Genomic DNA, 27,174 nt, shown 5'->3' with positions numbered 1-27,174 from the left:
AAACATTAGGTTAAAATTAATATTCTTAAACTATAGGTTAAACTTAGAAAATCTAGAAGTGTTACTATGAGTGTCCAATTAAATCCCGGTCTGAACCAAAATCCACAGTCATAAGGATACTACTACTATTACTATTATTTCTACTATCTAACTAGCTAAGTAAAGTTCTTGGACTCTACAATTCTCCCCTACTAAAAATAATTTCGTCCTCGAAATTTACTTACCAAATAACTCCGGATACCAGCCTTGCATGTCCTCCTCTAACTCCCACGTTGCCTCTCATTCAGAACTGTTACTCCATAGGACTTTGACTATAGAAATGCTCTTGGACTGTAACTACTTCACCCCCCTAGTAGGCGATATATCGCCTAGGCCAGTATGTCCGAGGCTCGTCGAGGTGATCATGCGAAGTTATGTGTTTTTCGTATCCTTGTATTGCGATATATCACCCCCTATAGCTGTGATATATCGGCATACGCTGAATATTTAAACATGAAATTGCACATTTTTAGCCTAATTTGAATTGAGTAAACAACCTTGGCTAAGTCCTCTAACATTTTCAAAGCTGCTGACAGACCCTAGGATATTCAAATATTACTCTTAATAAACTTATTCCTTAAAAATACTTAATTATCATTAAACATGCACAAGACAAGTGTTACTATCTTATTGGGTCTATCTAAACGTTATAATATAATAAATATCACCATCTATATCAGTCATATTAATCAAACCTTAGGTTAAAATTAATATTCTTAAACTATAGGTTAAACTTAGAAAATCTAGAAGTGTTACTACGAGTGTCCAATTAAATCCCGGTCTGAACCAAAATCCACAGTCATAAGGATACTACTACTATTACTATTATTACTACTATTTAACTAGCTAAGTAAAGTTCTTGGACTCTACACTAACAGAGTCAAAAAATGAAGCATGTCATAACCAAGACTTTATTCGTTTACCTATCCAAACACGTTCCAATGGACTAATGGAGCAAGGGGCAAGGAAAGACCTGTTCTCCCAAGGTTACTTTTAAAGCATGTAAAATCGCTTGAAAAACGTTGTTAAGGTTATCTATTTATCCTTTTATTTCCAATCCAAAAACTTTTTTTGGCTTGGGGTTTACCGAGCTAATCTCCAATGAAGGAGACAAGAGAAGAGTCGACTCCAAATTTGAAGGAGAATGAATGGAGATGCTCCTAAGAGATCAACTTGCTAGACGAACCTCAAAGATAGACCTTAAGGGGATATTCTGGGTGCATACCTGGTATGACCAAACCTGCTAGGGGTATCAACAAAGACTGATTCATAAAGAGATCACGATCATAAAAGAAGGTAACCTCGAACTCTGATCTTAATTAGGAAAGAGGAAAACTTTGAATTCTGATCATTATCTGAGAAGAGGATAACCTTGAATTCTAATTATAATAAGGAAAGAGAACAACGTCAAATTCTGAATTATACAACCAGCTCAAACTTGAAATAAAAATGGCTCAAGATTTATAACTTGGTTACTTGGGGGGCATATAGGTGTTGGATATAACCATACCACGATGTCGAAAAAAATCTACACAAATTTTAAAAATAGTTTCCTTGAACTTTTGGAAAAAAGTTAATGTAACACCCCAAGTTGCTAATAAGGTTTAGGACCTTGATTAGCGTGCCTGGAGGGCAATAAGTGAATTAATATGATAATATATGAATTTAAATGAATATGTGATTAGAATGCATGTTTAGGTGGTATAAATATGCATGGGGGCCCTGTTTGCATGATAGGGGTAAATTGGTAATTTTAGCCCGTTGAGGGCATAAATGTGATAATTATATGATGCGGTTTATACCACGTGGGTGTGGTGATATTAATGTTATGCACGTGCCAAGACGCTCCTAGACAGCTAGATAACTCAAAAGTCACAAAGGGGTTTTATACCCGGCTCGGGAGGAGCCTAGGGGTACTTTGGGGAATTTTGTGAGTTGCGTTGAGAATTTTTGGTTAGTGGTTATTGGTGATTGAGTAACCTGGGTAACCATTAGTAACTGCTGAGAGTAACAAGTTGTAATGAAAAGTGGTAGAATAGTAACAGAAATGAAATGACAAAAAAGGGCCTTGAGGTTTAGTTAGGAAGGGATATTTGAGGAAGGGTGGAATGGTCATTTGACAAGATAGATAACCTTCAGCAGAAGGAAAAGGGAATTTACGTATTATACTTGGTGATAGTTGGTTTATGCTAAACTTTGAGACCTAGAGAAAGAACAAGAGAGGAGCTGAATTTGACTCATAGGAGGAGAATTAGAGGTTTGAAGTAACCAAGATCAAGCTTAGGCCAAAATTGTTCAGAGGTAAGAACTTGTGTTCTATCTTTGTTGAGATTAAGCTTGAATTTACAAAGATTAAGTGTGGGAACCTAAAAGAGATGTGGCTGGTATTACTTGAAATTCAATACGATAATCAAAATAAAAGGGGGCTTGAAGCTGGAATTGAGAAGAGTTCAAGCTGAGTTTTGATTGAGGTAAGAGTTCTAACATGTTTACATTCTGTTTTTGATGTGGTTTAAGATTTTAGAGGCAAGGTGCATGTGTTTTCAAGCTATGGTTTCAATCTTATAAACTATAGCTTAGGTTTCTGAAATTTGAGACCCAAGAGTGGATTTTTAAGTGTGATTGTGTGATTGAGTTTGTTTATGATGGTTATAGGTTGTTAAGGGTTCATTTGGGGTTTTGAATTGGTTTTGGGGCTTAGGTACTTGTTTAGTGATTTGGAGTGATTTTAGCTCGGGAAAAACGCAGGGGAAAACCCAGATTTCTGGGTTCACGAAGGAGCGTCGCGGCCCTGTTCTTGGGCGCCGTGGTGCGAGGCTATTTCTAGGAAGGGGAAGTGTTCCCTGACTAGCTGGGCACCGCGGGGCTAGGCTATTTTCAGAACATGGGATTTTGCAATTTTGAGCTTTTGCTCCGAGGGTTCGGGGGATGTTTCCAACGCATTGTTTTAGGAATTTGGAGATTCCGAGAGTGTAGGATTGGTCCCGGGAAGTGGTTTTGGATTGATTAGCATTAAAGGATGTTTTATATGTGTTGTGACTAGGTCTTTGGAGAGGGTCGGGTTTGAGGACCGTGCTCGTGGCCTTAGTGCATCAGAAAGCTCGGGATACACGTAAGAAAACTGTAGCACCCGTAGAGCAGGGCTTGGGCCCATAGTTTTGTTGCAGGGTGCAACCCTAGATTGTATTATTGCTAGGATTTATAATTACATGAATGATTATATATTTGATTGTTATTTGAGAATGCTAAATGTGGAAATAGCAGAATGAACGGCGAAGGGCCGGGAACGACGAAGGGCCGAGAACGGCAATGGGGCCGGGAATACCACTTAGCACTTGGAGTGCTCGTGATTAGGGTGAGACCCCAGTGGATACATGGGATATCCTTATGGTGTAGACCGAGATCCCAAGCTTTGGAACGCTTCTGGGACGGCATGGTCGTAGATGTGTTAGATTTGATGAACTGCCTGACTAGATATGAGCTATCTGCTGTAATGACTATATACTATGCATATGTTATGTACTGTTTGAGTTTTCTTGCTGGGCTTCGGCTCACAGGTGCTCTATGTTGAAGGTAAGGGCAAAGAGAAAGTCAACAAGCAATGAGTACGGAGAGCGTGGGGGTGGCGCGTACATGTTTGGCCTGCCCGACTGCTTTGGTTGGGGATATTTTTGAGAAATGGTTGTACAAACCCTAGTTTCGATGGTTAACTACTTATAAACTTGTTTTGAATTGTAAATATTTTATAAACCAAGTTCTGGGATCCCGAATGTTAAACTCTTGAACTTTTAATGAAATAGAGTACTTTTTAAAGATTACAGCCTAGACTTCTGTTTAATCATACTTTTGTTTTAAAAACCTCGTTTAACGAGTTGATTGCACATTTTAACCTCACTTAGTAACGGCTCTAAGTTAGTAGGGCGTTACAACTTGGTATCAGAGCAAGCCAAGGTTTATTGGTTCTGGAGATTGACCGAACATGTATGCACGCTGCCAGTGAAAAGCTCGACTCAGGGTTGATTGGTATGGTTGATTATTATGCTTGAATATGTGCTTGGTTTGTCCTGTCTGCCATCTTAGTTTATAAAGAGCGTGATAAGTGAAATAACATATGCATGATGCCAGGGCAAGGCCCGTTGTGTATTATATGCTATTTGTATTATATTGGGATTGTTGATTTTGGTTGATTATTGAGAATGGGAGGTGAAATTGGATTTTGTTATCATGCCTGATGAGCGGTGTCACTGATTGCAGGCATACAGTTATAATGCCTCGGCAATCATCTAGACTCCGCGGCAGCAGAGCCGAGGATGATAATCAGGTTCAGGACCCTCCACCTGCCCCACAGAACTGGTAGCAGATATTGGCCGAAATGGAGGATAGACTGCAGAGAACGGAGGAAGAACTCCGTCAGATGAGGCAACAGGCCCCTCCACAGGTTACAGGGTTGCCAATACAGCAGAATGTGCCGCCAATGCCGGTTCAGCCTGTGACTGAGAACAGGTGGGAACCCTTGTATGAAAGATTCAGGAAGCAACAACCTCCTACCTTTAAGGGTGGATCGGACCCACTGCGGGCAGAGCAGTGGATGAACATGATTTCTTTGATCTTAGACTTTATGAGGGTCGAAGGAAGTGAAAGGGTAGCTTGTGCTAGCTACATGCTTAGGGACGATGCCCGCATCTGGTGGGATGTGGTGAGACAGCGGAGGAATGTTGCAATCATGACATGGGAAGAATTTAAGAGTGTCTTCAATGAGAAATACTATAGCATAGTAGTTCGAGCTACAAAGGTTGATGAGTTTATCAACCTGACTCAGAACAGGTTATCAGTTACTGAGTATGCCCTGAGATTCGACAGACTGGCAAAGTTTGCGCCAGACCTAGTGCCGACAGATGCAACCAGGAGAGATAGATTCATACGGGGGTTGAATGTCATGATCGCCCGTGATGTGAATATTACATTGATTCCAGAGACTACTACCTATGCACAAGCGGTGGATAAGGCCCTGACTGCAGAGACGGCTAGGGATCAGATATGGAAGGACAGCGCTGTTAGGCGCGATGCTAGGAGGACGGTGCCTCCTTTTGTTGGGTCTAGTCAAGGTAGTGGCCCTAGTGAGCAGAAAAGAAGGGTTCCAGATTCATTTACTCCTCGTAGTTCTGATAGGAGAGTGCGGGGTTCTGCTAGTGGCCGTCAGGGCAGTGGTGACAACTGGAGGAGTTTTCTAGTGTGTCCTTGGTGTAGGCGAGGACATCAGGGTGAGTGCCACATTAGGGCATGTTTTATCTATGGGAGTGTCAACCATCTAAAGAAGGACTGCCCATAAGCTAAGAAGGAAGAGCCAAAGCAGAGAGACAGTCTCGCTCCCGCCAGGGTATTCACTTTGACTCAGACTGAGGCGGAGGCTAGTCCCTCAGTTGTGATAGGTCAGATCTCTAGCGCTGGTTCTTTGTATACTACATTGATTGATTCAGGGGCTACCCACTCATTTTTATCTGCTAGGGTGATAGACCAGATTTGTAGACCTAGTATTGTGTATGCTAGGAATTTTCAAACTTTGTTGCCAACAGGAGAACTGGTAGTCTCTAGGAGATGGGTTAAAGCATTACCAGTAGAGGTAGATGGTAGAGAACTGTTTGTTGATCTGGTTGAACTAGATATGGATGATTTTGATATGATATTAGAGATGGATTGGTTAATGAGGTATGGAGCAACGATTGATTGTAAGCGGCATATGGTGACTTTTGAACCAGAAGGTGAGGTGCCTTTTGTATTTGTGGGGACGGTGAATGGACCGCGAGTGCCTATGATTTCAGCACTGAAGGCTAGAGACCTAATGCAGGAAGGCTGCATAGGATTCCTAGCAAGTGTTGTAGATACTTCTAAGGTGGTGGCAGTGCGACCGAATGAAACCAAACTGGTATGTGAGTTTCCAGACTTATTTCCAGCGGACTTGCCGGGGTTGCCGCCACAGCGGGAAATTGAGTTCATCATAGAGTTGGCACCAGGGGTGGAGCCAGTTTCCAAGGCACCTTATAGAATGGCTCTAGCAGAGTTAAAGGAATTAAAGATCCAGCTACAGGAATTGTTGGATTTGGGGTTTATCAGATCGAGTTTCTCGCCATGGGGTGCTCCAGTGTTATTTGTTAAGAAGAAAGATGGGTCGTTTAGGATGTGCATTGATTACAGGGAGTTGAACAAGCTGACCATTAAGAACAAGTATCCACTGCCTAAGATTGATGATTTATTTGATTAGCTTCAAGGGAGTACGGTGTTCTCAAAGATCGATCTTCGGTCAGGCTATCATCAGTTGAGAATTAAAGAGGAGGACATACCGAAGACAGCTTTTCGGACAAGGTACGAGCATTATGAATTCCTGGTTATGTCTTTTGGATTAACCAATGCCCCAGCAGCTTTCATGGATATGATGAATAGAATTTTCAAGGACTACTTGGATAAGTTTGTAATTGTGTTCATCGATGATATACTGGTGTACTCCCAGTCAGAGACAGAGCATGAGCATCATCTACGCCTGGTGTTACAGCGATTGAGAGAGCACAAGTTATATGCTAAGTTCAGCAAATGTGAGTTTTGGTTACCACAAGTTACATTTCTAGACCATATCGTTAGTAAGGAGGGGATACTGGTTGACCCAAGTAAGATAGAGGCAGTGAGAGATTGGCCTAGACCGAGCAGTGTTCCTGAAGTCAGAAGTTTTCTAGGATTAGCAGGGTACTACCGACGATTTGTAGAGGGATTCTCGAGAATTGCTACTCCATTGACAGAGTTGACAAGAAAGAAGACTAAGTATGTGTGGACAGATCGGTGTGATAATAGCTTTAAAGAGTTGAAGCGGCGATTGATTACTGCACCAGTGCTGAGCCTGTCGACAGATAATGAGAAGTTCGTGGTCTACTGTGACGCTTCTAGACAGGGTTTGGGATGTGTGTTGATGCAAGCTGGGAAAGTAATAGCTTATGCATCAAGGTAGTTAAAGGAGTACGAGCAGAGATATCCTACGCATGACCTGGAATTGGCTGCAGTGGTATTCGCACTTAAGGTGTGGAGGCATTATCTGTATGGTGAAAAGTGCGAGATATACACTGACCACAAGAGTTTAAAGTATTTCTTTACCCAGAAAGATCTGAATATGCGCCAAAGGAGGTGGCTAGAGTTGGTAAATGATTACGATTGTGACATTTTATATCATCTTGGAAAGGCTAATGTAGTGGCTGATGCATTGAGCCGGAAGGGCCCAGGTCAGTTGTATAGTTCGATGCAGATATCAGACAGACTGGCTGAGGAGATGGCCAGAGCAGGTATTGAGTTAGTGGTTGGTAGGTTAGCCAACATAACTCTCCAGTCTACGCTCCTTGAGAGGATTAAGGAAGCACAGGGAAAGGATCCTCAGTTAGTTGAGCGTAGGGAGAATGCCCTAGCTGGAATGATTAAGGACTTCTCTATCTCAGAGATGGGCCTGTTGAGGTACAAAGGACGGATTTGTGTTCCGATTGATCTAGATATTCGACGAGAGATTCTAGATAAGGCTCACACCACTCCCTACTCTCTACACCCAGGTACTACGAAGATGTACCAAGACTTGAAAGTTTTGTACTGGTGGTCAGGCATGAAGAGGGATGTGGTAGACTATGTGGCAAGGTTCCTAACTTGTCAGCAGATTAAGGCTGAACATCAGAGGTCAGCAGGGTTGTTGCAGCCTCTAGGGATTCCTGAGTGGAAATGGGAGGATATTGCGATGGACTTTGTGGTTGGATTACCGAAGACCGTGGGACAGCATGATTCGGTGTGGGTGATTGTAGACAGGTATACTAAGTCTGCCCACTTTTTACCTGTGAGAACAACTTATACTGTGGAACAGTATGCTGAGCTTTATGTGAAGGAAATTGTTCGACTTCATGGGGCTCTGAGGTCGATAGTATCCGACAGAGACCCCACCTTCACTTCCAAGTTTTGGAAGAGCCTGCAGAAGGCAATGGGCACACAGCTACGGTTCAGTACCGCTTACCATCCTCAGACAGATGGGCAGTCTGAGAGGACAATTCAGATACTGGAAGACATGTTACGAGCCTGTGTTCTAGATTTTGGGGGATCCTGGAGCAGGTACCTCCCATTGATTAAGTTTTCATACAATAATAGGTGTCAAACGACTATCGGAGTGGCTCCATATGAGATGCTGTATGGAAGGAAGTGCAGGTCACCGATACACTGGGATGAGACAGGTGAGAGAAGATATCTAGGTCCTGAGATGGTTCAGAGGACCAATGAGGCAATTGAAAAGATTAGAGCTCGTATGCTCGCCTCCCAGAGTCGTCAGAAGAGGAACTCGGATCTGAGACGCAGGAATGTGGATTTTCAGGTCGGCGATCATGTGTTCCTCAGGGTTTCACCCCAGAGAGGAGTAAAACGATTTGATGTTCGAGGCAAGCTGAGTCGCAGGTTTATTGGCCCCTTTGAGGCTCTGGAACGAGTTGGTGAGGTAGCTTATAGGTTAGCGATGCCTCCAACTCTATCAGGGGTTCATAACGTGTTTCATGTGTCCATGCTTCGGAGATATGTATCAGATACTACTCATGTGTTGAGCTATGAGAACTTGGAATTGGATCAGGATTTATCATACGAGGAGAAGCCTGTACAGATCCTTGATAGAAAGGACAAAGTCTTGCGGAGCAAGACCATCGCCTTAGTTAACAAGCTATGGAGAAACAACAAGGTTGAAGAAGCGATGTGTTGAGTCTGATATGCGGGAGTGGCATCTCGAGTTGTTCAGGTAATTTCGATGACGAAATTCTTGTAAGGAGGGGATAATTGTAACACCCCAAGTTTCTAATAAGGTTTAGGACCTTGATTAGCGTGCCTGGAGGGCAATAAGTGAATTAATATGATAATATATGAATTTAAATGAATATGTGATTAGAATGCATGTTTAGGTGGTATAAATATGCATGGGGGCCCCGTTTGCATGATAAGGGTAAATTGGTAATTTTAGCCCGTTGAGGGCATAAATGAGATAATTATATTATGCGGTTTATACCACGTGGGTGTGGTGATATTAATGTGATGCACGTGCCGAGACGGTCCTAGAGAGCTAGATAACTCAAAAGTCAAAAGGGGGCTTTATACCCAGCTCGGGAGGAGCCTAGGAGTACTTTGGGAAATTTTGTGAGTTGCGTTGAGAATTTGTGGTTAGTGGTTATTGGTGATTGAGTAACCTGGGTAACCATTAGTAACTGCTGAGAGTAACAAGTTGTAATGAAAAGTGGTAGAATAGTAACAAAAATGAAATGACAAAAAAGGGCCTTGAGGTTTAGTTAGGAAGGGATATTTGAGGAAGGGTGGAATGGTCATTTGACAAGATAGATAACCTTCAGCAGAAGGAAAAGGGAATTTACGTATTATACTTGGTGATAGTTGGTTTATGCTAAACTTTGAGACCTAGAGATAGAACAAAAGAGGAGCTGAAGAAGGGAGCTAAATTTGAGTCCTAGAAGGAGAATTAAGAGGTTTGAAGTAACCACGATCAAGCTTAGGCCAAAATTGTTCAGAGCTAAGAATTTGTGTTCTGTCTTTGTTGAGATTAAGCTTGAATTTACAGAGATTAAGTGTGGGAACCTAAAAGATATGTGGCTGGTTTTACTTGAAATTCAGTACGATAATCAAAAGAAAAGGGGGCTTGAAGCTGGAATTGAGAAGAGTTCATTGTGAGTTTTGATTGAGGTAAGAGTTCTAACATGTTTACATTCTGTTTCTGATGTGGTTTAAGATTTTAGAGGCAAGGTGCATGTGTTTTCAAGCTCTAGCTTAGCGGCTTGTCACGAGGCGAGTGAAGGGATCCATTTTACCAACTTTTAACATGAACATGTGTAAATGGTTGGTTGCTGTATGTGTAAGGAACCTCAAATTTCAACCCATACTACTATTTATCAACCTCATGTGCCTCGTGCAATATGTCAAGAAGTTGCAAGTACGTTACATCATTCTCCATCGATATCACTGTACACTAAGCATCCTTGAAAATCTATTTCCTACCATCCATTTCCCAAACACCATTGTAAGAAACAAAAAATGTAAACACTGCGACATGAGATGAAAAAATAAGGAATTGAAAGAGCTCTATCGAGCCCCTAGCGAGCAACTATCTAACCCTTATCGAGCATCTATCGAGGGTGCATTGAACCCCCATCAAGCAACAAATATAACAGATAAATTCACCCAACCCGACTAGTTGATACAAATATGCTCATCGACCCCTTATCGAGCAACCATCGAGCAAATAAGTAATTATATATATACATATCGAGCCACTATCAAGAACCTATTGAGCAAATATAAATATATATCGAGCCATTATAGAGCTACAATTGAGCATCTATCGAGCTCAATATTAGAACCTATCATCTACGTCTCGTCGAGCACCTATTGAGCTCCTATCGAGAAAAATAGTTGTAAAAAATGCAGAAATACTCAAAAATCGCAGATCAAGAAAACTCACAAACAAACCAAAAAACATACCAATGTATAATCAACTCTATTTGAAATAGCCAAGAATAAACAGTAAATAAAGAACACCCAATACTAAAGAAAACGAACAATCTTCTTACCCATGATTGTTCTCCTCCAATATCCCTAAAAATGGACGTTGCCTTGGATATTGAGATCTTCATAACCACAACGGAGATGCTTTCAACGGTTTGACAACGAAATGTGGTTGTGATTGTGGTATATTCTAGTGCAAACTGTGGGTTTGGTGAGGTAGAGTGAGATTTTCGTGAGAGAGAGAGAATAGAGAGAAAGAGAAGAGAAGTGATAGAAAAATAAACAAGAGGGGTATTTTGGGAGTTGGGAAATCAATAGTATCAAATTGAAAGATGAATAGTAGATGGTATTTTTTTTAATTACGATAGGCATAAAAAGTGAAATCTCCCATATAGTAACACTCATATTTATTCCTATTAATGATCCTCCATAGTAGTCTCATCATATTTTATATTTGTGTTTAGACTTTACTGATGCTCTCGCATATTTTATACATATAGTTGATTGATATCTGTTCTACTTTTCAACATGGCATATCGCCCCATGATATAATTAAGCACAGAAAGAAAAACAAAGTTGATTGATATATGATATGAGTTCTGAAGTGCCCAGCATATACAGGTCTTCTGTTTTCTTTACCTATCTTAATCATGATAAATATATATGGTCAAAAGACAAAATGTATGAGAATTATATAGATCCCTATAATTCCAACAGTCTTAGATCCTCCAATGAGAGCTAGAGAGCTCAAACTCTAATAAGTACTTTACACGTATAAAGATTAATAACAAGATCCTCACTACTTACATTCAGCCCCTGGTCCCTCCTCGGCTTGGCCTGATGTTGTTTTCTGAACATCTATCTGTCCGGCTCTTTTAACCTGATGGAAACCTCCGAATTTTGTCAAATAATTAAAAGAGAATAGGGAAGAAAAAATAAAAAATAAAGAGCTGGCTAATAGACACTTTGATACATAGAATACAGATGGAGGGTTTAGATAAAAAGCAATAGAAGCTAGCGGACAAAGCTTCAAACTTTGGTTGGTAAAGGAAACTCACTTATTCTGTTCGGAAAAAAAATGGGGGGGACAAGTAAGATTGTGAAAACGAGCCATATTTTCTCTAAGAACTCGACACGAATAAAATGAAGGTACTTGATATATTGATGCAATGTTTCAGAAAGTTGCTTTAATATTTTACTATAGTGCAATTAAGTAAACTCGATGTTTATGATGGGTTTTTCCTATTGAATTTTATTGGGATAAGCATGATGAGTGCCTTGATGACTAAGCCAAACACTTGCGAGGATGCTATAAAGAGAAAGTACTAACTTCTCATGCCATGCCCAAAAGTGACCCACCAACTATATGAAAAGGGAGATTTATAGTTCCACCTTTAGTAACTTGTAATGATGGTTTATGAGATAAAAGATGGTTCTTTTATTTAAATATATATATATATATATGTCCAATGAAAGTGATGAGAGTATTATTGTTTTGATTGTTTACGTAATTGGGTAGGATATTTCATCGAATTAGTTTTATTTCTTAATTTTTAGTTAAAGTCCATAACACAATACAAAGGTTTGGATTGGATGGCCTAAAAATGACTAGTGATCAATTCATCCAAATTGTCCATTTCCCTTCGATACTACCAATTAGATATAAATAACTCAGCTTATATGCATATATATCTTGGTACAAAATGATATGGTGTATGATAGTAAGTAAATATTCATATTTTTAATTTTGTAGTAAAATAGTATAACTACATTTTTAATATTAAATATTATAAAATATGTCTTTTAGCAAATTATATTTTATTCTAAATATTTTAATATTATGGTATATGTATATTAATTTTTATTTTAAAGTTATTTTGATATTTTTTTGTTTTTTATGAGTTTTTGAATAATATATCATACCACAAATATATATACTAAATTAAAAAATAATATACGAACAAAACTTACAAAATTATTACTGAAAAATATATATACTATACTATTAAAATGTATATACTATGATACAAAACTATATACTACAATTATGTATAATAAGATAGAAACTAAATATAAAAAAAAAAAACAATCATATACTATATCATAAAAAACATATACACTAATTAGAAAATAATACACTAACAACCCATAAAAATAGAAGATATTAGCTTCTTCATGGCAATTATTTTGGGTGATTTAATATAATTTCTTTCCATATATATTAACACATACACATATCCAGATCAAACGACAAACCCTGCGTATATGTGTGTATAATATATATAATTTATATATTCCCCTCTGCATGTTAGATGTGGATCTGTATATGTGTCAAGACATAACACATGACAGCCTTACAAGTGCAGATATAGAATTATGTAGTCAAATTTTATTAATATATATATATTTATATATATAAATAGAGTGTTGTTATTTAGTGTCCAACACTATATGAGGTGGTACTTTATCGTTGGTTAGCGATATCTCATAATATTTATTAAATTCAAATTAGTGAGAACTGATAATGGATTGTACAAATAACAGTATGTCACATCCTTATGGTGTTGGGCACCAGTAGAGCGCCATATCAATCACTACTACAAAATTGTACTTAGACGACATGCATGAAATGACGTTTGTAGTAGAACTGTCGTGTCATATTAAAAATATACATGACACAACAGTCGCTCACAAACTGTTGTGCCATGCAAATTAAAACTCACATGAAATGACAGTTCTAATGAGAATGTTGTAACATGTCTATTTTTAACATGAGACAACAGTTCTACTTAAACTGTTGTCTGATGCAATACAAATTTTCTAATCAAGTACTTGTAACGCCCCACGTCATTATGCTTGCTTCTTAGAATGACAACTGACCCTACAAACCAACACGAGTCTTTCCAGCGTGTTTTGTCCTCACTCGCACACTTCTTGGAAAAACTTCCCAGGAGGTCACCCATCATAAGATTGCTTCAAGTTAAGCACGCTTAACTTTGGAGTTCTCAAGTGATGGGCTACCAAAAAGAAGATGCATATTGTTGGCATAGATAGTACCCATCAATCCGTTTAAACCATCTTCAACTGTGTAGTCTCATACCTACACAGTCTTAGAATCATCACACTTGACCTTCCCCAGGCAGTGTGGGATTGCACAGCTTTTTACCCAGTCTTTCCCCCCACGGATCACGGGATTTTGACTGTCACAATACTAATTTAATTTGTATTTTTTAAATATAATTTAATACATTTTATGTAAATATATTCATAAAAAAAGTATTAATTAATAATTTGCAACACACAATAGCTACTTGTTAAAGAATGAATTTTGTTTTTAAATGAGTTATTCAAATAATTGTTTAAATTTTTAATACTTTTTTTGTAATATTAATTGTTAATTGAATTATTTATTATATATTTAATAAAAAAAATATTTCTTTTATTAAAAATTCATTAATGATAGTGTTGTTTGGTTACATTTAAAAAATAGTTTTTTATTTAATTAATCAAATATTTGACAATTAAACATAAAATAGTGTTTGGTAACCTTATTTTTATTTATTATTTTTAAAATTTTAAAATTCATTAAATTTTGAAAATATAATTTTTTTACTTTCAATTTTTTTTTAAACCGTTTCGAATTTTTGTTTCTTCTATTCTTCAAATCAACACCTCATTTTATATGGTTAAACAAAAATTAACACTAAAAGTTATCAAACACATTTATTATTTTTTGTTTTTAAAAACAAAAAACAAAAATAGTTACCAAACATATTTTTATTTTTTTAAAATAAAGAAACAAAAATAAAAATAATATTTCCATTTTTGAGTTTGGTAAAATAAAATAATTTTTTTTTTTGAATTTTTTAAACGCAAAAATAGAAATATTATTTTATTTTTGTTTCTTTATTTTGAAAAAATAAAAATATATTTGGTAACTATTTTTGTTTTTTTGTTTTTAAAAACAAAAAATAATAAACACTTTTGATGACTTTTATTTTTATTTTTTGTTTAACAATATGATGTGTTGATTTGAAGAAGAGAAAAAAAAGAAAGGAAAAATAAAAAACGGTTTAAAAAAATTTTGAAAGTGAAAAAATTCTATTTTCAAAATTTAATAAATTTTAATTAAAATTTTAAAAAATAATAAATAAAAATAGAGTTACCAAATATATTTTATGTTTAATTGTCAAATTTTTAATTAATTAAATAAAAAATTATTTTTTAAGTTTTACCAAACAATATAATTTTTTTTTTTACAAACACAACCTATACTTATTAAAAATTGATAGTATTAATTTTATTTTTTCTTTTAAAACTAATAAAAACTATTTTTTTAAAAACATATTCTTTTTTCTCTTCTTTATTTTTTTAAAGAATGACTTTCTTAATGATATCCAGGTTAAAAAAATTGCCACAATCGTGACCCCCCTCCACCTCCATTTGACCTCGCGCGCAGCACCTCCTCTGTGACGGCGCCCCCACCTCCATTCGACAACCCCGAACAGCACCCGAAGACAATAGCCCAGCCGCCGTTCGACCCCAGGACAACAACCCCGCCATTATTTCGACATCCACAACAGATCTTGTGATTGGAGTCAACCTCTCTTCTTCATTTTCTCTTTTCAACTTATTAGTACTCTCTTGTATCTCATCTCATGTATTTCTTTCTGTGTATCTTTCATTTTAGATAGGAAGGAGAAAGATCTAAAGAAGCGCAGCAGCAGCCGCAAAAGAAAAAAGGTGGTTTTCTTGTCCTATTTTTCAATTGTTTACTCATTATAAGTGCTCATTGCCCAGTTATAATCTCTTATGCCTTTCTTGATCAAAATTCAATACTTTATCTGCTTCTCAATAAAACTGTAATAATGAATGCTGAGATAAGTGAATCCTATGGAAGAAAAGATGGATTCTGGTTGTGGAACATCTTTTTTTTTTATGCAAGAAAAGATTAGCACATTCATATCTAATTCTCGCCATTCAAACCTTAGTCTGAATGTTGAGGTGGGAACAACTATGTAAAAGCTATATGTGATGTTTTTGTTTTGTTGGTTGAAGTAGTTTACAAACCATTACTTATTGGACCATTGCTATACTCCATATGCAGGTTCATGTCAAACCTGCTATACCAAATCCAAAAGTGGAGCATGATGGAAAAAACTTCTCCACGGTCATTGAAAATAATGAAAAGGTACAAGCATACAACTACTAATTGTCACTTTTACATTACTTTTCAAAGAATATGCAGTTTTTATCTTGGCACGGACTAACCATTGTACTAATTATTTTTATTCATCTATAGAGTTTCACAGGCTTTAGGAAGATAGATCTTCCCTTCTTGTACACATTTCATGCTGGATTTAGGATTTCTTGAGTTTCTTTATTTCACTGCAGGTCTTTGAAGAGGACCTTTTAAAAATTGGCTCTGTAGTCAGAATATTGGAAGAAAAATGTGTCAAGCTAAATGAAGAGAAGGAAAAAATTGAGCAAACTATGAAAAAATTGCAAGGTTTTGACTGGCTAGCACATCTATAGCTATTCTTTTTTATCTGCTGGAATCATTGTAAAAATGTTTTGACATATCTAAAGAATCTACTTGACCAAATCGACCATTTAATTTTGTGACACTGACATGTCCTTCCATGCTAGATATTACTTGTGTCTTAATTTATATGTTGATTTAGGGAATTACTAGCATATTTTGTTGAGACATTTATTTTCTCAATCAACTTGATGACCTTAAACATTATCTAATTTATATTAGGTATGTAGAAAACAATCCACAGTATGCTGAATCCGGCGTTTACTTACTCAAATTTCGACAACTGCAGGTAGAAACAAATTTATGCAGATAGTTAATTAGATAATGTTACATTTTTTCACATTCTTCCACTAAAATTTGTTTCCATTTCCAATAATTGAGTAATTTTTTTGTTATGACAGTCTCGAGCATTGGGTATGATTCGCTCTCATGTACTTTCTGTACTCAAAAGTGCGTCTTCTCAGGTAAAATAATGTAGGGGTTGAATTAATGCGCTCCATTGTTTTGTGATGTTTTGTTGGGTTGGTAGACCTCTGTTTCTGTCTCCTTTTGGTCTTAAATCAAGTTCTCTGTTTGTTACCTAAAAAAGAAAATATTCTGGTTCTATATGGTTATTGTTTCTTCATTAGGTTCAGTCAGCAATCCGGAGCAATAGTAGCAGCAAGGCATCTCTTGCTGAGGGTGTAGAGGCATCTGTTATATTGGCCAGGCTTTCAGAAATGGGAACAAGCTTCCTTTTGTTGCTGCTCAAATTGGCCAGGCTTTCAGAAATGAGGTTCTTGGATATATTTTTCATCAGTCACATATGTATCTTTTCAGTCATCCCTATCCATACTTTTTCTACTATGCATTTGTTATTACTTTTAGGATCTCTAAAGCTCTGTTTGATAATTGGATTCTATTGAGAGAGCAGGCAAATCATTTTTTGTTAAATCTTAAACTTTGTGGTAGGAAAATGTAATGTATATTGATAGTATTTAGAATGATTATATTGACTATGAAAGATACAAATTTCAAAATAAAGTTTTATATGGTTAGCTTTCTCTTTCTTTAACTTTAGTTGTTGTTGTTGTCATTGTTTTTTTATTTTTATTTTTGGTTCTGATTGAATTAGTCTTGGGCTTGGTAACTGGACAAGTTGTAATTTAAGATATTTTGTAGCTTAACATAGTTCAGAGTTCGATCAGCAACAGAATTCGACATCGAGGATGGCCGAAGTTTTAGAGGCACATCCTAAGGTACAGGATGCAGAAATTTGTCACTGGACAGATTATAATTTAATACTTATCTTTTTATTTGTTAGTATCGTGTATTGTGAATTGATAGTGTGACAACATTTTTGATAGGTGGCTCAGGTCTATTATCCTGGCTTGAAAAGTCATCCTGAACATGAACTTGCCAAGAGGCAAATGACTGGTTTTGGTGGTGTCGTCAGTTTTGATGTGAGCATTGTTGACTATTTTTAATCTGTTTAGCTTGCTTTCGTGAGCCCGATATATGTTCTCTCTACCTCAGCTCATTGGTATGTTCATTCTCAACCGGTGTATTGCTTGACTATGCAGATTGATGGCGACTTACATACCACCATCAAATTCATTAATGCACTTAAAATTCCATACATTGCCCCATTTTTTGGTGGCTGTGAGAGTATTGTGGATCAACCAGCAATTATGTCTTACTGGTACTGCCCTTGAATTTTCAATATATTGATTGAAAATGTAATTATTATCTGTCAGTACTAAGTTTTACCATGACAAGGTCGGATTATCATACACCCTCATGGATGCATATTCTATAATGAAAAGATTAGCAAAGTTCAGCTTATAAATAACCCAAATAAAAGTCAGATTACTATGAGGCCTAAGGAGTAAATAGTTTTGGCATAGATGCCTAGGCAGAGTGATAAAATTGCTTTTGTTAGAGCTTTTCAGTTTGTAGTATGGTAGGACCTGTAGTAATTTGAGATTATTTTACATCTCTAAAGATGGTTTTTCTTCTTCTTTTCTTTTCAATTAAAGCTTCAGCTCAAGTGCACATTTTTCTTCTATATGAGGTATTATAATATGAGGTATTATTGTTTATCTATTGAAATAAAATAGAAGAAAAAAGAGTGCAAGTAATTTTTTTGTTGATTAAACTATGTGTTGATATTTATTAACTCCTAATTTATACTTGTACCATATATATATAGTGATGAAAAGACTAGATTCCTAATCACTGAAGAATATGTATACCATGCTAATGATCTGCAATGAAGTATTTTACTTGTGTATATACTATATATTTAAAATTAGGAATATAAGTAATTTTTAGAGTAAATTGTTGATTAAATTATTCTTGCAGTTAGTTCATGTTAATCTACAATAAAAAGAATGAAAATGATGATAAGAAATAAAAATTTTGAAACCAATCCATTCCAAATAGTTATTACATAAAAATTATGATATAGACAAATAAGTAAAAATGATTGTTAATTCATAATTGAAAGTACACTTTTAATTGAAAGCTTTGCTATTAGAATGAGTTTTGATTTGGTTAGAGACTAACAAAAACTGCAAAATCTTAATATTTATAAGTATTGAAAGCTAGTTATTTATAATACTGCACTACTTTGTTAATTTCAGCTAACAAAAATTTGAATTCACATTTGCTCCAAATCAAACTAGTAAAAAAATGCATTCAAAAACAGAAATGAAATAAAAAGTAACAGGATTAACACTATGCAAAATCAAGCCAAATTTCTCCACCCTGTTTTCCATTTCCTCAAAGATTTTATTATTCTTCTCTAGTCAAATAACCCAACAGATAGCTGTTACTACAATCTACCAAAGAGTCTTCCATTTCCATTTTGCTTTGTGCTCTTTAATTTTTAATTTTTTAAATATATTTGATGTTATTTGCCCCTGGGACTATATTTGAGGTGTTTGGAAAAGTACATTTTGATTTGTGATGATTCAGAATTTTGTGGTCAACTTTTGAGATAAATTTTGTCATTTTTCTTATTTTGAGATTTCAATATGTATTTGTTAAAATGACTCACAGATTGTGATCTAAGAACACTGATGCTGAAGGTATAGAAACAGCTCTAAAGTTGGCCAGGAAATGGGGTTACGAGAAGAAGAAAATTCCGAAAGATAAGGTAAAGTTCAGGGAGATTATATTTAACACATACAAGGTCATCTCTCTATGTCTTAGTTATTTTAATTTTTGCTTAAACTGAAGAGATTTACAAATTGAGGCACTAAGTTCAGCTCAAAATATTTATTGGCCTTTGTAAGCAATGATTGGGTTAAGCTATTATTTCAATGCCCTTAATAATGTATTTTTCAAGTAATATCTATCTATTTTTTTTTTTTGAATCCTGAGTAAGAAATTTGAGTTTGAAATCTCTTTGTTAATCTATATGTGAAGATCTTTCCTACAAATCCTAACGAACCTAATGATATTAGCTGTAAACTAACTAGCTGTAAACTCTTTTTTTTTTTGTTTGTATTTTATAGTAATAGTATTGAATGGTTGGAGTTAGATATCATTAATAATTAATATACATTTATGAATAATATTTATAAACTAAAAATTATATAGTCTAAGTTTATAAAATAAACTAATATACACTATGTAATTAATATACATTATGGATATGATTAGAGTGGAGTTTTGTCCTGAAATATACAAACAAATGGAATCAAAATTTAGTTTAGCAAACAATATTTCTTTTCTTTGGTCCCTTCAAGTCTAACTTTGGGCAGGGGTTGGTTGCTTATGTTGTGTTGTATTCTACTTTGTTTTAATGAATTAAGTGTGTGGCCTCTATCTAGGAAAATACCATTTTAAATTAAAAAAAATCCAACACAGTTGTTTGAAAAGTGCACTAATCTATCGAGTCCATGTGCCTAAGATGATGCCATTTGCAAGTTTCTTCTTTTTTTACACTTGCTGCCCCTGTTTTGCTTTATGAGTGAAATCTGAAGAAAAAAAAATAAAGGGGTTTATTCAAGCAAAAGATGGCAAAGATATCTGAAGAAAAAAAAAAGGGGGTTTTATTTAAGCGAAAGATGGCAGAGGTATCCTTATGAATTTATATATGTATATATATATATATATTGTCTTTAGATCTTTGCTTGCTTGTTGAATTATTGACTTCGCATGGCTAGTGTTTAAGTTTATATTAAGTCATTGAAGTATACTCAAAGTTTTGTTGCATCTATTTATTGATTTATACTTGTGTCATTGATGCATCATTCTTGATTATATTTCATACATTATAAAGCTGAACCACGTAACAAAGTCTTCTCTTTATTCAATGCTCATACCTTATTATGACTTACTTGCTTTTGATATATGGTAAATTTAATTTTTTATTATGCCGATTTGTGTACTTATATTTATAGAAGCAATGGTGAGACCTACTTTAACTTTCACTCTCCAATTTTATTTCGTGGTTATATTATTTTTTGTTGAACTAGGTTTTCACTTATTTTTATCTTCATTCATTTCCTCTTCAATAACTGCAGGGAAATTTCTCTTCTATGAATTGAGTTATACTAATTAGTTTACTTTGTTTTTAATGTAATTCCCAGGTTTAGGTCCTGGTGTAGTTTGTCTGTTCTAGTTGTTGTTGGCTGGTTCAGCTGTCTCTGTTGTGTTATTAATCTATTTGGTTGCTATGTTTGACACAAGTTATAACAAAAAAAAAGGATATCTAAGCTCTACTATTGATCATGTGATTCTATTTTTTTTCCAGTATCTCAGATACGAAAAATTGTTAATTGAGTTGTGATGAGTAGACTTTGTTTAATTGGGGTTTCTCATTGGCATTGGCTGTTGAAATTTTCCATGATGAAATTATATAAATGATACATGAAAAGGGTTTGGAGTGTTACATTTTTATTATTATGTTTTGCTTAAACTTGCTAGTTGAGTCTATGTATAGGGAATGATACCAAGGTAACGACTGAGGTTTATATATGGTATACATGTTCTAGTTTGCTTGAAAATTTAATAAAGCCAAATATGTCATGTGACTTGTGGTTTTTATTTTTTCAAGCCATTTTTTAGAATGATAAAACTAATGCATTACTATTATAGAGTGAGAAACAACATATATGACTGGGCCGTAGTTGAGACGAGAAAAGGGTCATGAATTATCCTCTTGCATTTTTTAGATTTTTGTTTGTATGTTGATTAATGAGTTGCTCTGTTTCGAATGGGATCATAAACACAGCACACACAAATATAATTATTATATATATATCTAAAAATATGTATTTTTTCATTTTGAGTAATGAATTGCTCTGTTTCTCGTTCTTATGAAATGGTTTTCAGTGGTTTTATATATTATTGCAACATCTCATCATTGATGTTAGTTTTCCTTTAATTACCCTTCATAATTTATGAAAAACTATATTTGAATGAACACTGTTTTCTTATTTTTTGTCTAAAATGTGCGAATTGGCTGGCACTATTTTGTGTGCCTTCTTGCCATCTCTTATTGTCCTATTATTTGTTGAGTCTCTTAGTCTAAGGTAGTTTACTACGTATGCTATTTTTCTCATGTAGCTTTCTTTGAATTCTTCAGTTAACTATCTGTAATTTGCTTAACTATCTGCTATGTTTCTTTTAATGGAATTAGGCACATCTTTCACAGGTTTGCAACTGGAGTGGACACATAAAGCTTATTCAGATGGTACGTGATCCCTTAAGCTGAACTTTGAGGGGAATATCTGAGTAAAAGTTTATATGTGTACATGTAGCTAATCTTTGCAATTGTGTATTCCAATTTATTTAAAATTGTTTCAGGTTTGTACTATTCCAATAAGAACATTGGATGCTACAAAGCTTATATGTTTGTATGTTGTATTATTGGATGGATCTTGGTCTTATTTCTAATATATGATTTTATTATTGATATTTATTAAAATTTAAATTTATTTAAAACTTTCAAAAATATAATATATATCATATAAATTACAATTCAATTAAAAATAAACATATATTTTTTTTTAAAATTGAGATATAATTTATGAAGGTACTCATTGCGAGTCCTAACAAGGTGTTTTTAACATCATAAAGATTTTTTTAGGACTCACAACGCGTGCCCTAAAAAACTTCACTTTTAAAGGTTCTTAAATAGAAGGCTCGCAGGGGGAGCACCCTAAAAACTTTTTTGAGGCCTGCAATGCGATCCCTAAAATGCTTTTTTTGTAGTAGTGATAGTTTTTTATTTTGTGTTTTGTAGTGTGGTGAGAAGAATACATATACACTTAGTGAAATTAATGAAACTCGAAATAAATGGGCAGCCAAACTTATTGAGCACATGAGTCATAGCTAGAGTAATGTTTGAAATCATAATTAAAAAATATACTAATTGTAGTTTTTAGTTAGCACTTACATAGTTATTCCAAGTGTATATTTTGATCTTGTAATTTTTAGATTTGGAACATACTGAGTTCTGTTGATTTTGTTTGCCTATGGATTTTGTCTGAACTATGTTGTAATTACACAGGAAATTATGAATGAATATAGTTCTTGAAAATAGAGAAATGAAAAAATTATCATATTCTACATGAGACGTCGGTCTATACAAAATTGTCGTCTTATGTATTACAGGGGACGATGCATGCACATAAATTGTCATCTCATGTACTGCAAGAGGATGACGCTTGAATAGGAACTGTCGTCTCATTTACTGCAGTGGATGATGCTCGCACAGAAATTGTCGTCTCATGTACAACAAGAGACAACGTTTGTATAGGAACCATCATCTCATGTAAGACATAAGATGACGCTTTTATTTAAACTGTCATTTCATACTTTACATGGCATGACATTGCATGAGATGACGGTATTAGAACCGACGTATGAGAGTTCATACAACGGTTTAAAACCATCATCCCATGTCAATTTTGTAGTAGTGAATTCTCTTATATTTATAGTCCTTTCAACCAAGTTTTTAATGGAATAAATGATACATGGCAGTCAAAATCAGTTTAGGAGGATATCAAATAATATTTGGCCTCACAATGATTCATTTAATAGATGTATGTATATAGGGCGTAAATAATCCTAAAATACTATCGAAGAAACCGGAGAGGTATATAAATGAAAATTTTAAAATATATATTAAAAAAATTTTGTGTATATGTAAACGGTACTACTAAGTAGTGATTATTTTTTCAGAATTTATTAGAAATGGCCCAAAATAAAGCCATTAAGAAGCTAATGTCCTCATTTTTAAAATTGTAGAGAAATGATTCTTTTAGATTGTTAATTACCTAAATTGTCATTTTTTATAATTTATTTATTTATTTAGGACTGTATGACTTTAATATAGTAGTATATGTATATTAGTTTTCATTTTAAAGTTATATAGATTTTTTAAGTTTTTTATAGGTTGTTGGTATATTATTTTCTAATTAGTGTATATGTTTTTTGTGGTACGATATATAATTTTTTTTTTTGTGATATTTAGTTTCTATTTTATTATGTAGTATATAATTTTGTATTATGGTATATACATTTTAATGGTAGTATATAACTTTGTTAGTATAGTATATACATTTTTTTAGTAATAATGTTATAAATTTTGATGGTATATTATTTTTCAACTTAATATATATATTTTGTGGTATGATATATCATTGAACAACCTATAAAAAACGAAAAAAAAAATAAAATAACTTTAAAATAAAAACTAATATACATATATCATAATATTAAAATATTTAGAATAAGATAGTAATTTGTTAAAGGACATATTTGGTAATATGTGATATTAAAGTAGATGATTAGGCTATTTTACTACAAAATAAAAAATATGGACATTTGCTTACTTTCACACACCATTAAGGGTCATTTTGCACCATGCCCCTTATTTTTTCACTGTTTGTGAGATCTTTTCCTAAAATTTAAGATGCAACTTTATTTTTTTACACCACCATATATATAAATGTAGTTACATAAATATAATTCTCATAAATTTTTAAGAAATTCTGCATAATTTAGAATTCTGCAATTATAATTGAAGCAACATGTTGCACACGTGTATAAATATTGAAAAAAAAACATTTATAGAACAAGTTGTTTGAATTCTCATTTTGACATTCTAAATTATTTATAATTTTTTGAAAATTTGTAAGTATTCCCGTATAACTACATTATACACCATTATTATGTAAAACAACAATTGGAATTGAAACTTATTTATTTACGGAAAATACTAAAATTACTCGGTAATAATCAGTACCTAATTATAATTATATATATATATATGTATACATATATAAATAAACACATTAATGAAATGAAATAGATATTTAATATTTATGCTTTATTCAAGATTTGACATGTAATATTTTGTAAGACATTTGGATGTAATTTCTTGGAAGGGCGTGAATGGGAATTAGATAAATCTTTTGAAATTTCATTTTTATTTAAGAATTGAACCTGTGCTAAATCATGTCTTCTGTCTTCAATCTCTGCTACCCGTCTTTTTCAATTTTTTTACTTTGTTTTTTTTAATGTGTGGTGGGTGGGGTGTAGGGTATAGGGTTATGTGATTGTGGGTGATGTATTTCTTAGTTGAATATCTTAGCATCATAATGTGAACTACTGTAGTTTTTCTCCGATCCATTATATCAGACAACAATACGTTTCTTTTCATAATTAATTTGTACAAAATGTCGGCTTATCCTTTACTATATATCAATGTGGATCGTTGTTTTTTTACACCACACACCTTTTTTTTTCATCACCTCAATTCTACTCAATTCAACACTTGAACTTAAAACATTTAAGCAATCTCTCTCTATCTCTCAGCACCTATAAATATATATATATATATATATAGATGAATATCTAAGCAAAGTACCTGAACTCATCGCAATCAAAATATAATATATTGTAGATTTTGGCTCCTTGGAGTTCCCTTACATAGAACCTAAAAAATGGGAGATAATCAGGATGTAAAGCTACCTCCTGGATTTCGGTTCTGCCCTACAGATGAAGAGCTGATCCTTCAGTTTCTCTATCCTAAGGTTTTTCTCATACCATCTACTCATCTCAATATCATTCCTGATCTTGATCTTCACCTTTATCATCCTCGGGAATTCACTGGTACTATATCTAACTACTCCCTTTTATTATAAATGCTACACACACATATATATTTATTAATGATGTAATATTTAAGTAATGATCAGTTAGCTAACTAAATTACCAATTGGGTCATGATCATCAGGTACGGCATTGTCCAGCGGAAACATGCACTATTTCTTTAGCAAAACGACAGAAGATAAAGCAACCTCAAATGGGTATTGGAAAGAAATGGACATAAACGAGCCAATATTTGTTTCTGGAGCTAATAATAAAGTGGGTGTGAAGAAGTATTATGTGTACTTTGTCATTAATCACCATGAATCTCCAACTTCAGTCACTGAAACCAACTGGATCATGGAAGAGTACAACCTTTGCAACAATCTTGAATTGATGAGTACTACTTCTCCCACTTATAAAAGACGAAGAAAACTAAAGCTAGTGAGTTTTTTTCTCAACTAATCATTCATTTATTTTGTATCAGAAATATAATCATGAAGTTCGTTATCGATCTGGGCATTTTTGATTGCTTATGCTTCAATATATAAATTTGGTATAATAACGCAGGACTTCAAATGGGTTTTATGTCGAGTTCATGAAAGGAAGTTGGACGATATTTCTCTGCAGAGTGTTCAGTATGAGGATGATGACAATGGAACCGAGCTTTCTTGTTTAGACGAAATGTTCTTGTCGTCATTAGATGATGACCTTGACGAAATTAGTATGCAAATACTAGATTGAAACTCAAATATTTATATATGTTAGATAGTTATTATAATCTCACTAGATAAATATATATGTTTGATGTCTGTGTACATTTTTACATTTGCGGTCATAGTTGTATACATAGATATACATGTATGTGTCGTAAAGTCTGTGTAAATTATTTGATATGTAATTATGTCCATATCAAATAATATATATATATGCATATGCTAATTGTATGTTTTATCTAAGTAAATGTGGTGCGTTTAATAATATTTACTTTTTATAAAAAAAGATATGTGTTAATATTAGATCTTTATGTTGGATTTAAAGATTGCATGTTTACATTTAACTTAAGGTGAATGAAAATCATTTATGTGGTAATGATTTTCATTCACATGTTTACAAATATAATGAATAAGAATACTTGGTGGAAATAAAAAAGAATGTGAATGCTTCTTTTCCCAATGTCCTAAGAAATGTCATTAAGGCTAATCACTTCTATTTTTGTTATTTTATTATTTATAAATAAAAAATTAAAAGATAATTTTTTCTTTTGAAAATGTATCTCACAGAATAATTATTTTATATTTAAAAAAATAATTTAGTAAGTTAAGAATTCTGATTACATTTTCTAATTATATAAAAAACATAAAATGATTTTGATCCCTTGACAAACAATTTGGTAAATAACATTTGTAATACAAATAATGATTATCATTCTTTCTTATTTTATTTGTATTTATTTCTCCATTTATATATTTTTATTCTGATTATATAATAAAACACGATTAAAAAATAATTTTACATTTATTTAATAATTATAATCAATTATGTTAACTTATTATTTCAAATTAATGAGAATGTATTGATATATAATCCTATGTCGCTTTGATAAAGAATTGGCAAGATTTCGTAGAAGATTTGATATATCTAACTAGTACAACCGATAAATTTCAATATATAACCTCTTAATGAAATTTTATGTCACGACTTAGGAGTATTGCTATATATCATATTGCATTTAAGCTTACTTGGTTATTGCTAATATCCTCACTTCCATAGGCACTTGTAACTACAAGATATTGGTTTTTCAGCTACGACATCGTGGTCATCGCAATATTCTCCTTCAAACAAAAAAAATTGAAGCTTAATATATTTTTCATTTAATTAATAATTTGTAGCGCCGAAATTGTAATCTTTATAATTGTCATATTGGTTGCCAAAATTTGGCAGGA

General features: G+C 33.9%; 3 protein-coding genes across 3 annotated transcripts; all 3 read left to right on the top strand.

Moving 5' to 3' along the window:
• Window positions 1-15,489: 15,489 nt before the first annotated feature.
• On the top strand, window positions 15,490-17,333 carry LOC133826080 (uncharacterized). The gene is made up of 6 exons (XM_062258787.1): window positions 15,490-15,600; window positions 15,704-15,787; window positions 15,991-16,105; window positions 16,306-16,427; window positions 16,540-16,602; window positions 16,768-17,333. Exons 1-6 carry the CDS (start codon window positions 15,490-15,492, stop codon window positions 17,041-17,043), a joined length of 771 nt encoding a protein of 256 aa, XP_062114771.1. The 3' UTR covers window positions 17,044-17,333.
• On the top strand, window positions 17,099-17,863 carry LOC133826064 (cystathionine gamma-synthase 1, chloroplastic-like). The gene is made up of 4 exons (XM_062258786.1): window positions 17,099-17,111; window positions 17,315-17,376; window positions 17,485-17,580; window positions 17,701-17,863. The coding sequence occupies exons 1-4, from the start codon at window positions 17,099-17,101 to the stop codon at window positions 17,830-17,832; spliced, it is 303 nt and encodes a 100-aa protein (XP_062114770.1). The 3' UTR covers window positions 17,833-17,863.
• Window positions 17,864-24,560: 6,697 nt separating this feature from the next.
• LOC133824360 (NAC domain-containing protein 104-like) lies at window positions 24,561-26,195 on the top strand. Its single transcript, XM_062257245.1, has 3 exons — window positions 24,561-25,252; window positions 25,377-25,672; window positions 25,799-26,195. Exons 1-3 carry the CDS (start codon window positions 25,084-25,086, stop codon window positions 25,970-25,972), a joined length of 639 nt encoding a protein of 212 aa, XP_062113229.1. The 5' UTR covers window positions 24,561-25,083; the 3' UTR covers window positions 25,973-26,195.
• The last annotated feature ends 979 nt before the right edge of the window (window positions 26,196-27,174 follow it).

Source organism: Humulus lupulus, chromosome 1 (genome assembly GCF_963169125.1).
Source record: "Humulus lupulus chromosome 1, drHumLupu1.1, whole genome shotgun sequence".
In the NCBI taxonomy this organism is placed as follows: domain Eukaryota; kingdom Viridiplantae; phylum Streptophyta; class Magnoliopsida; order Rosales; family Cannabaceae; genus Humulus; species Humulus lupulus.
This window is presented reverse-complemented; position numbering and strand designations above follow the sequence as displayed.

Bases quoted from the DNA above. Each gene is read 5' to 3' on its own strand.
- LOC133826080 (XM_062258787.1), top strand. From the start codon at position 15,490: ATGGAAGAAAAGATGGATTCTGGTTGTGGAACATCTTTTTTTTTTATG. The intron at 16,428-16,539 runs GTAGAAACAAAT...TTGTTATGACAG, and splicing joins TCAAATTTCGACAACTGCAG to TCTCGAGCATTGGGTATGAT. The intron at 16,603-16,767 runs GTAAAATAATGT...TTTCTTCATTAG, and splicing joins TCAAAAGTGCGTCTTCTCAG to GTTCAGTCAGCAATCCGGAG.
- LOC133826064 (XM_062258786.1), top strand. The intron at 17,377-17,484 runs GTACAGGATGCA...CATTTTTGATAG, and splicing joins TTTTAGAGGCACATCCTAAG to GTGGCTCAGGTCTATTATCC. The intron at 17,581-17,700 runs GTGAGCATTGTT...TTGACTATGCAG, and splicing joins GTGGTGTCGTCAGTTTTGAT to ATTGATGGCGACTTACATAC.
- LOC133824360 (XM_062257245.1), top strand. From the start codon at position 25,084: ATGGGAGATAATCAGGATGTAAAGCTACCTCCTGGATTTCGGTTCTGC. The intron at 25,253-25,376 runs GTACTATATCTA...CATGATCATCAG, and splicing joins TCATCCTCGGGAATTCACTG to GTACGGCATTGTCCAGCGGA. The intron at 25,673-25,798 runs GTGAGTTTTTTT...ATAATAACGCAG, and splicing joins GACGAAGAAAACTAAAGCTA to GACTTCAAATGGGTTTTATG.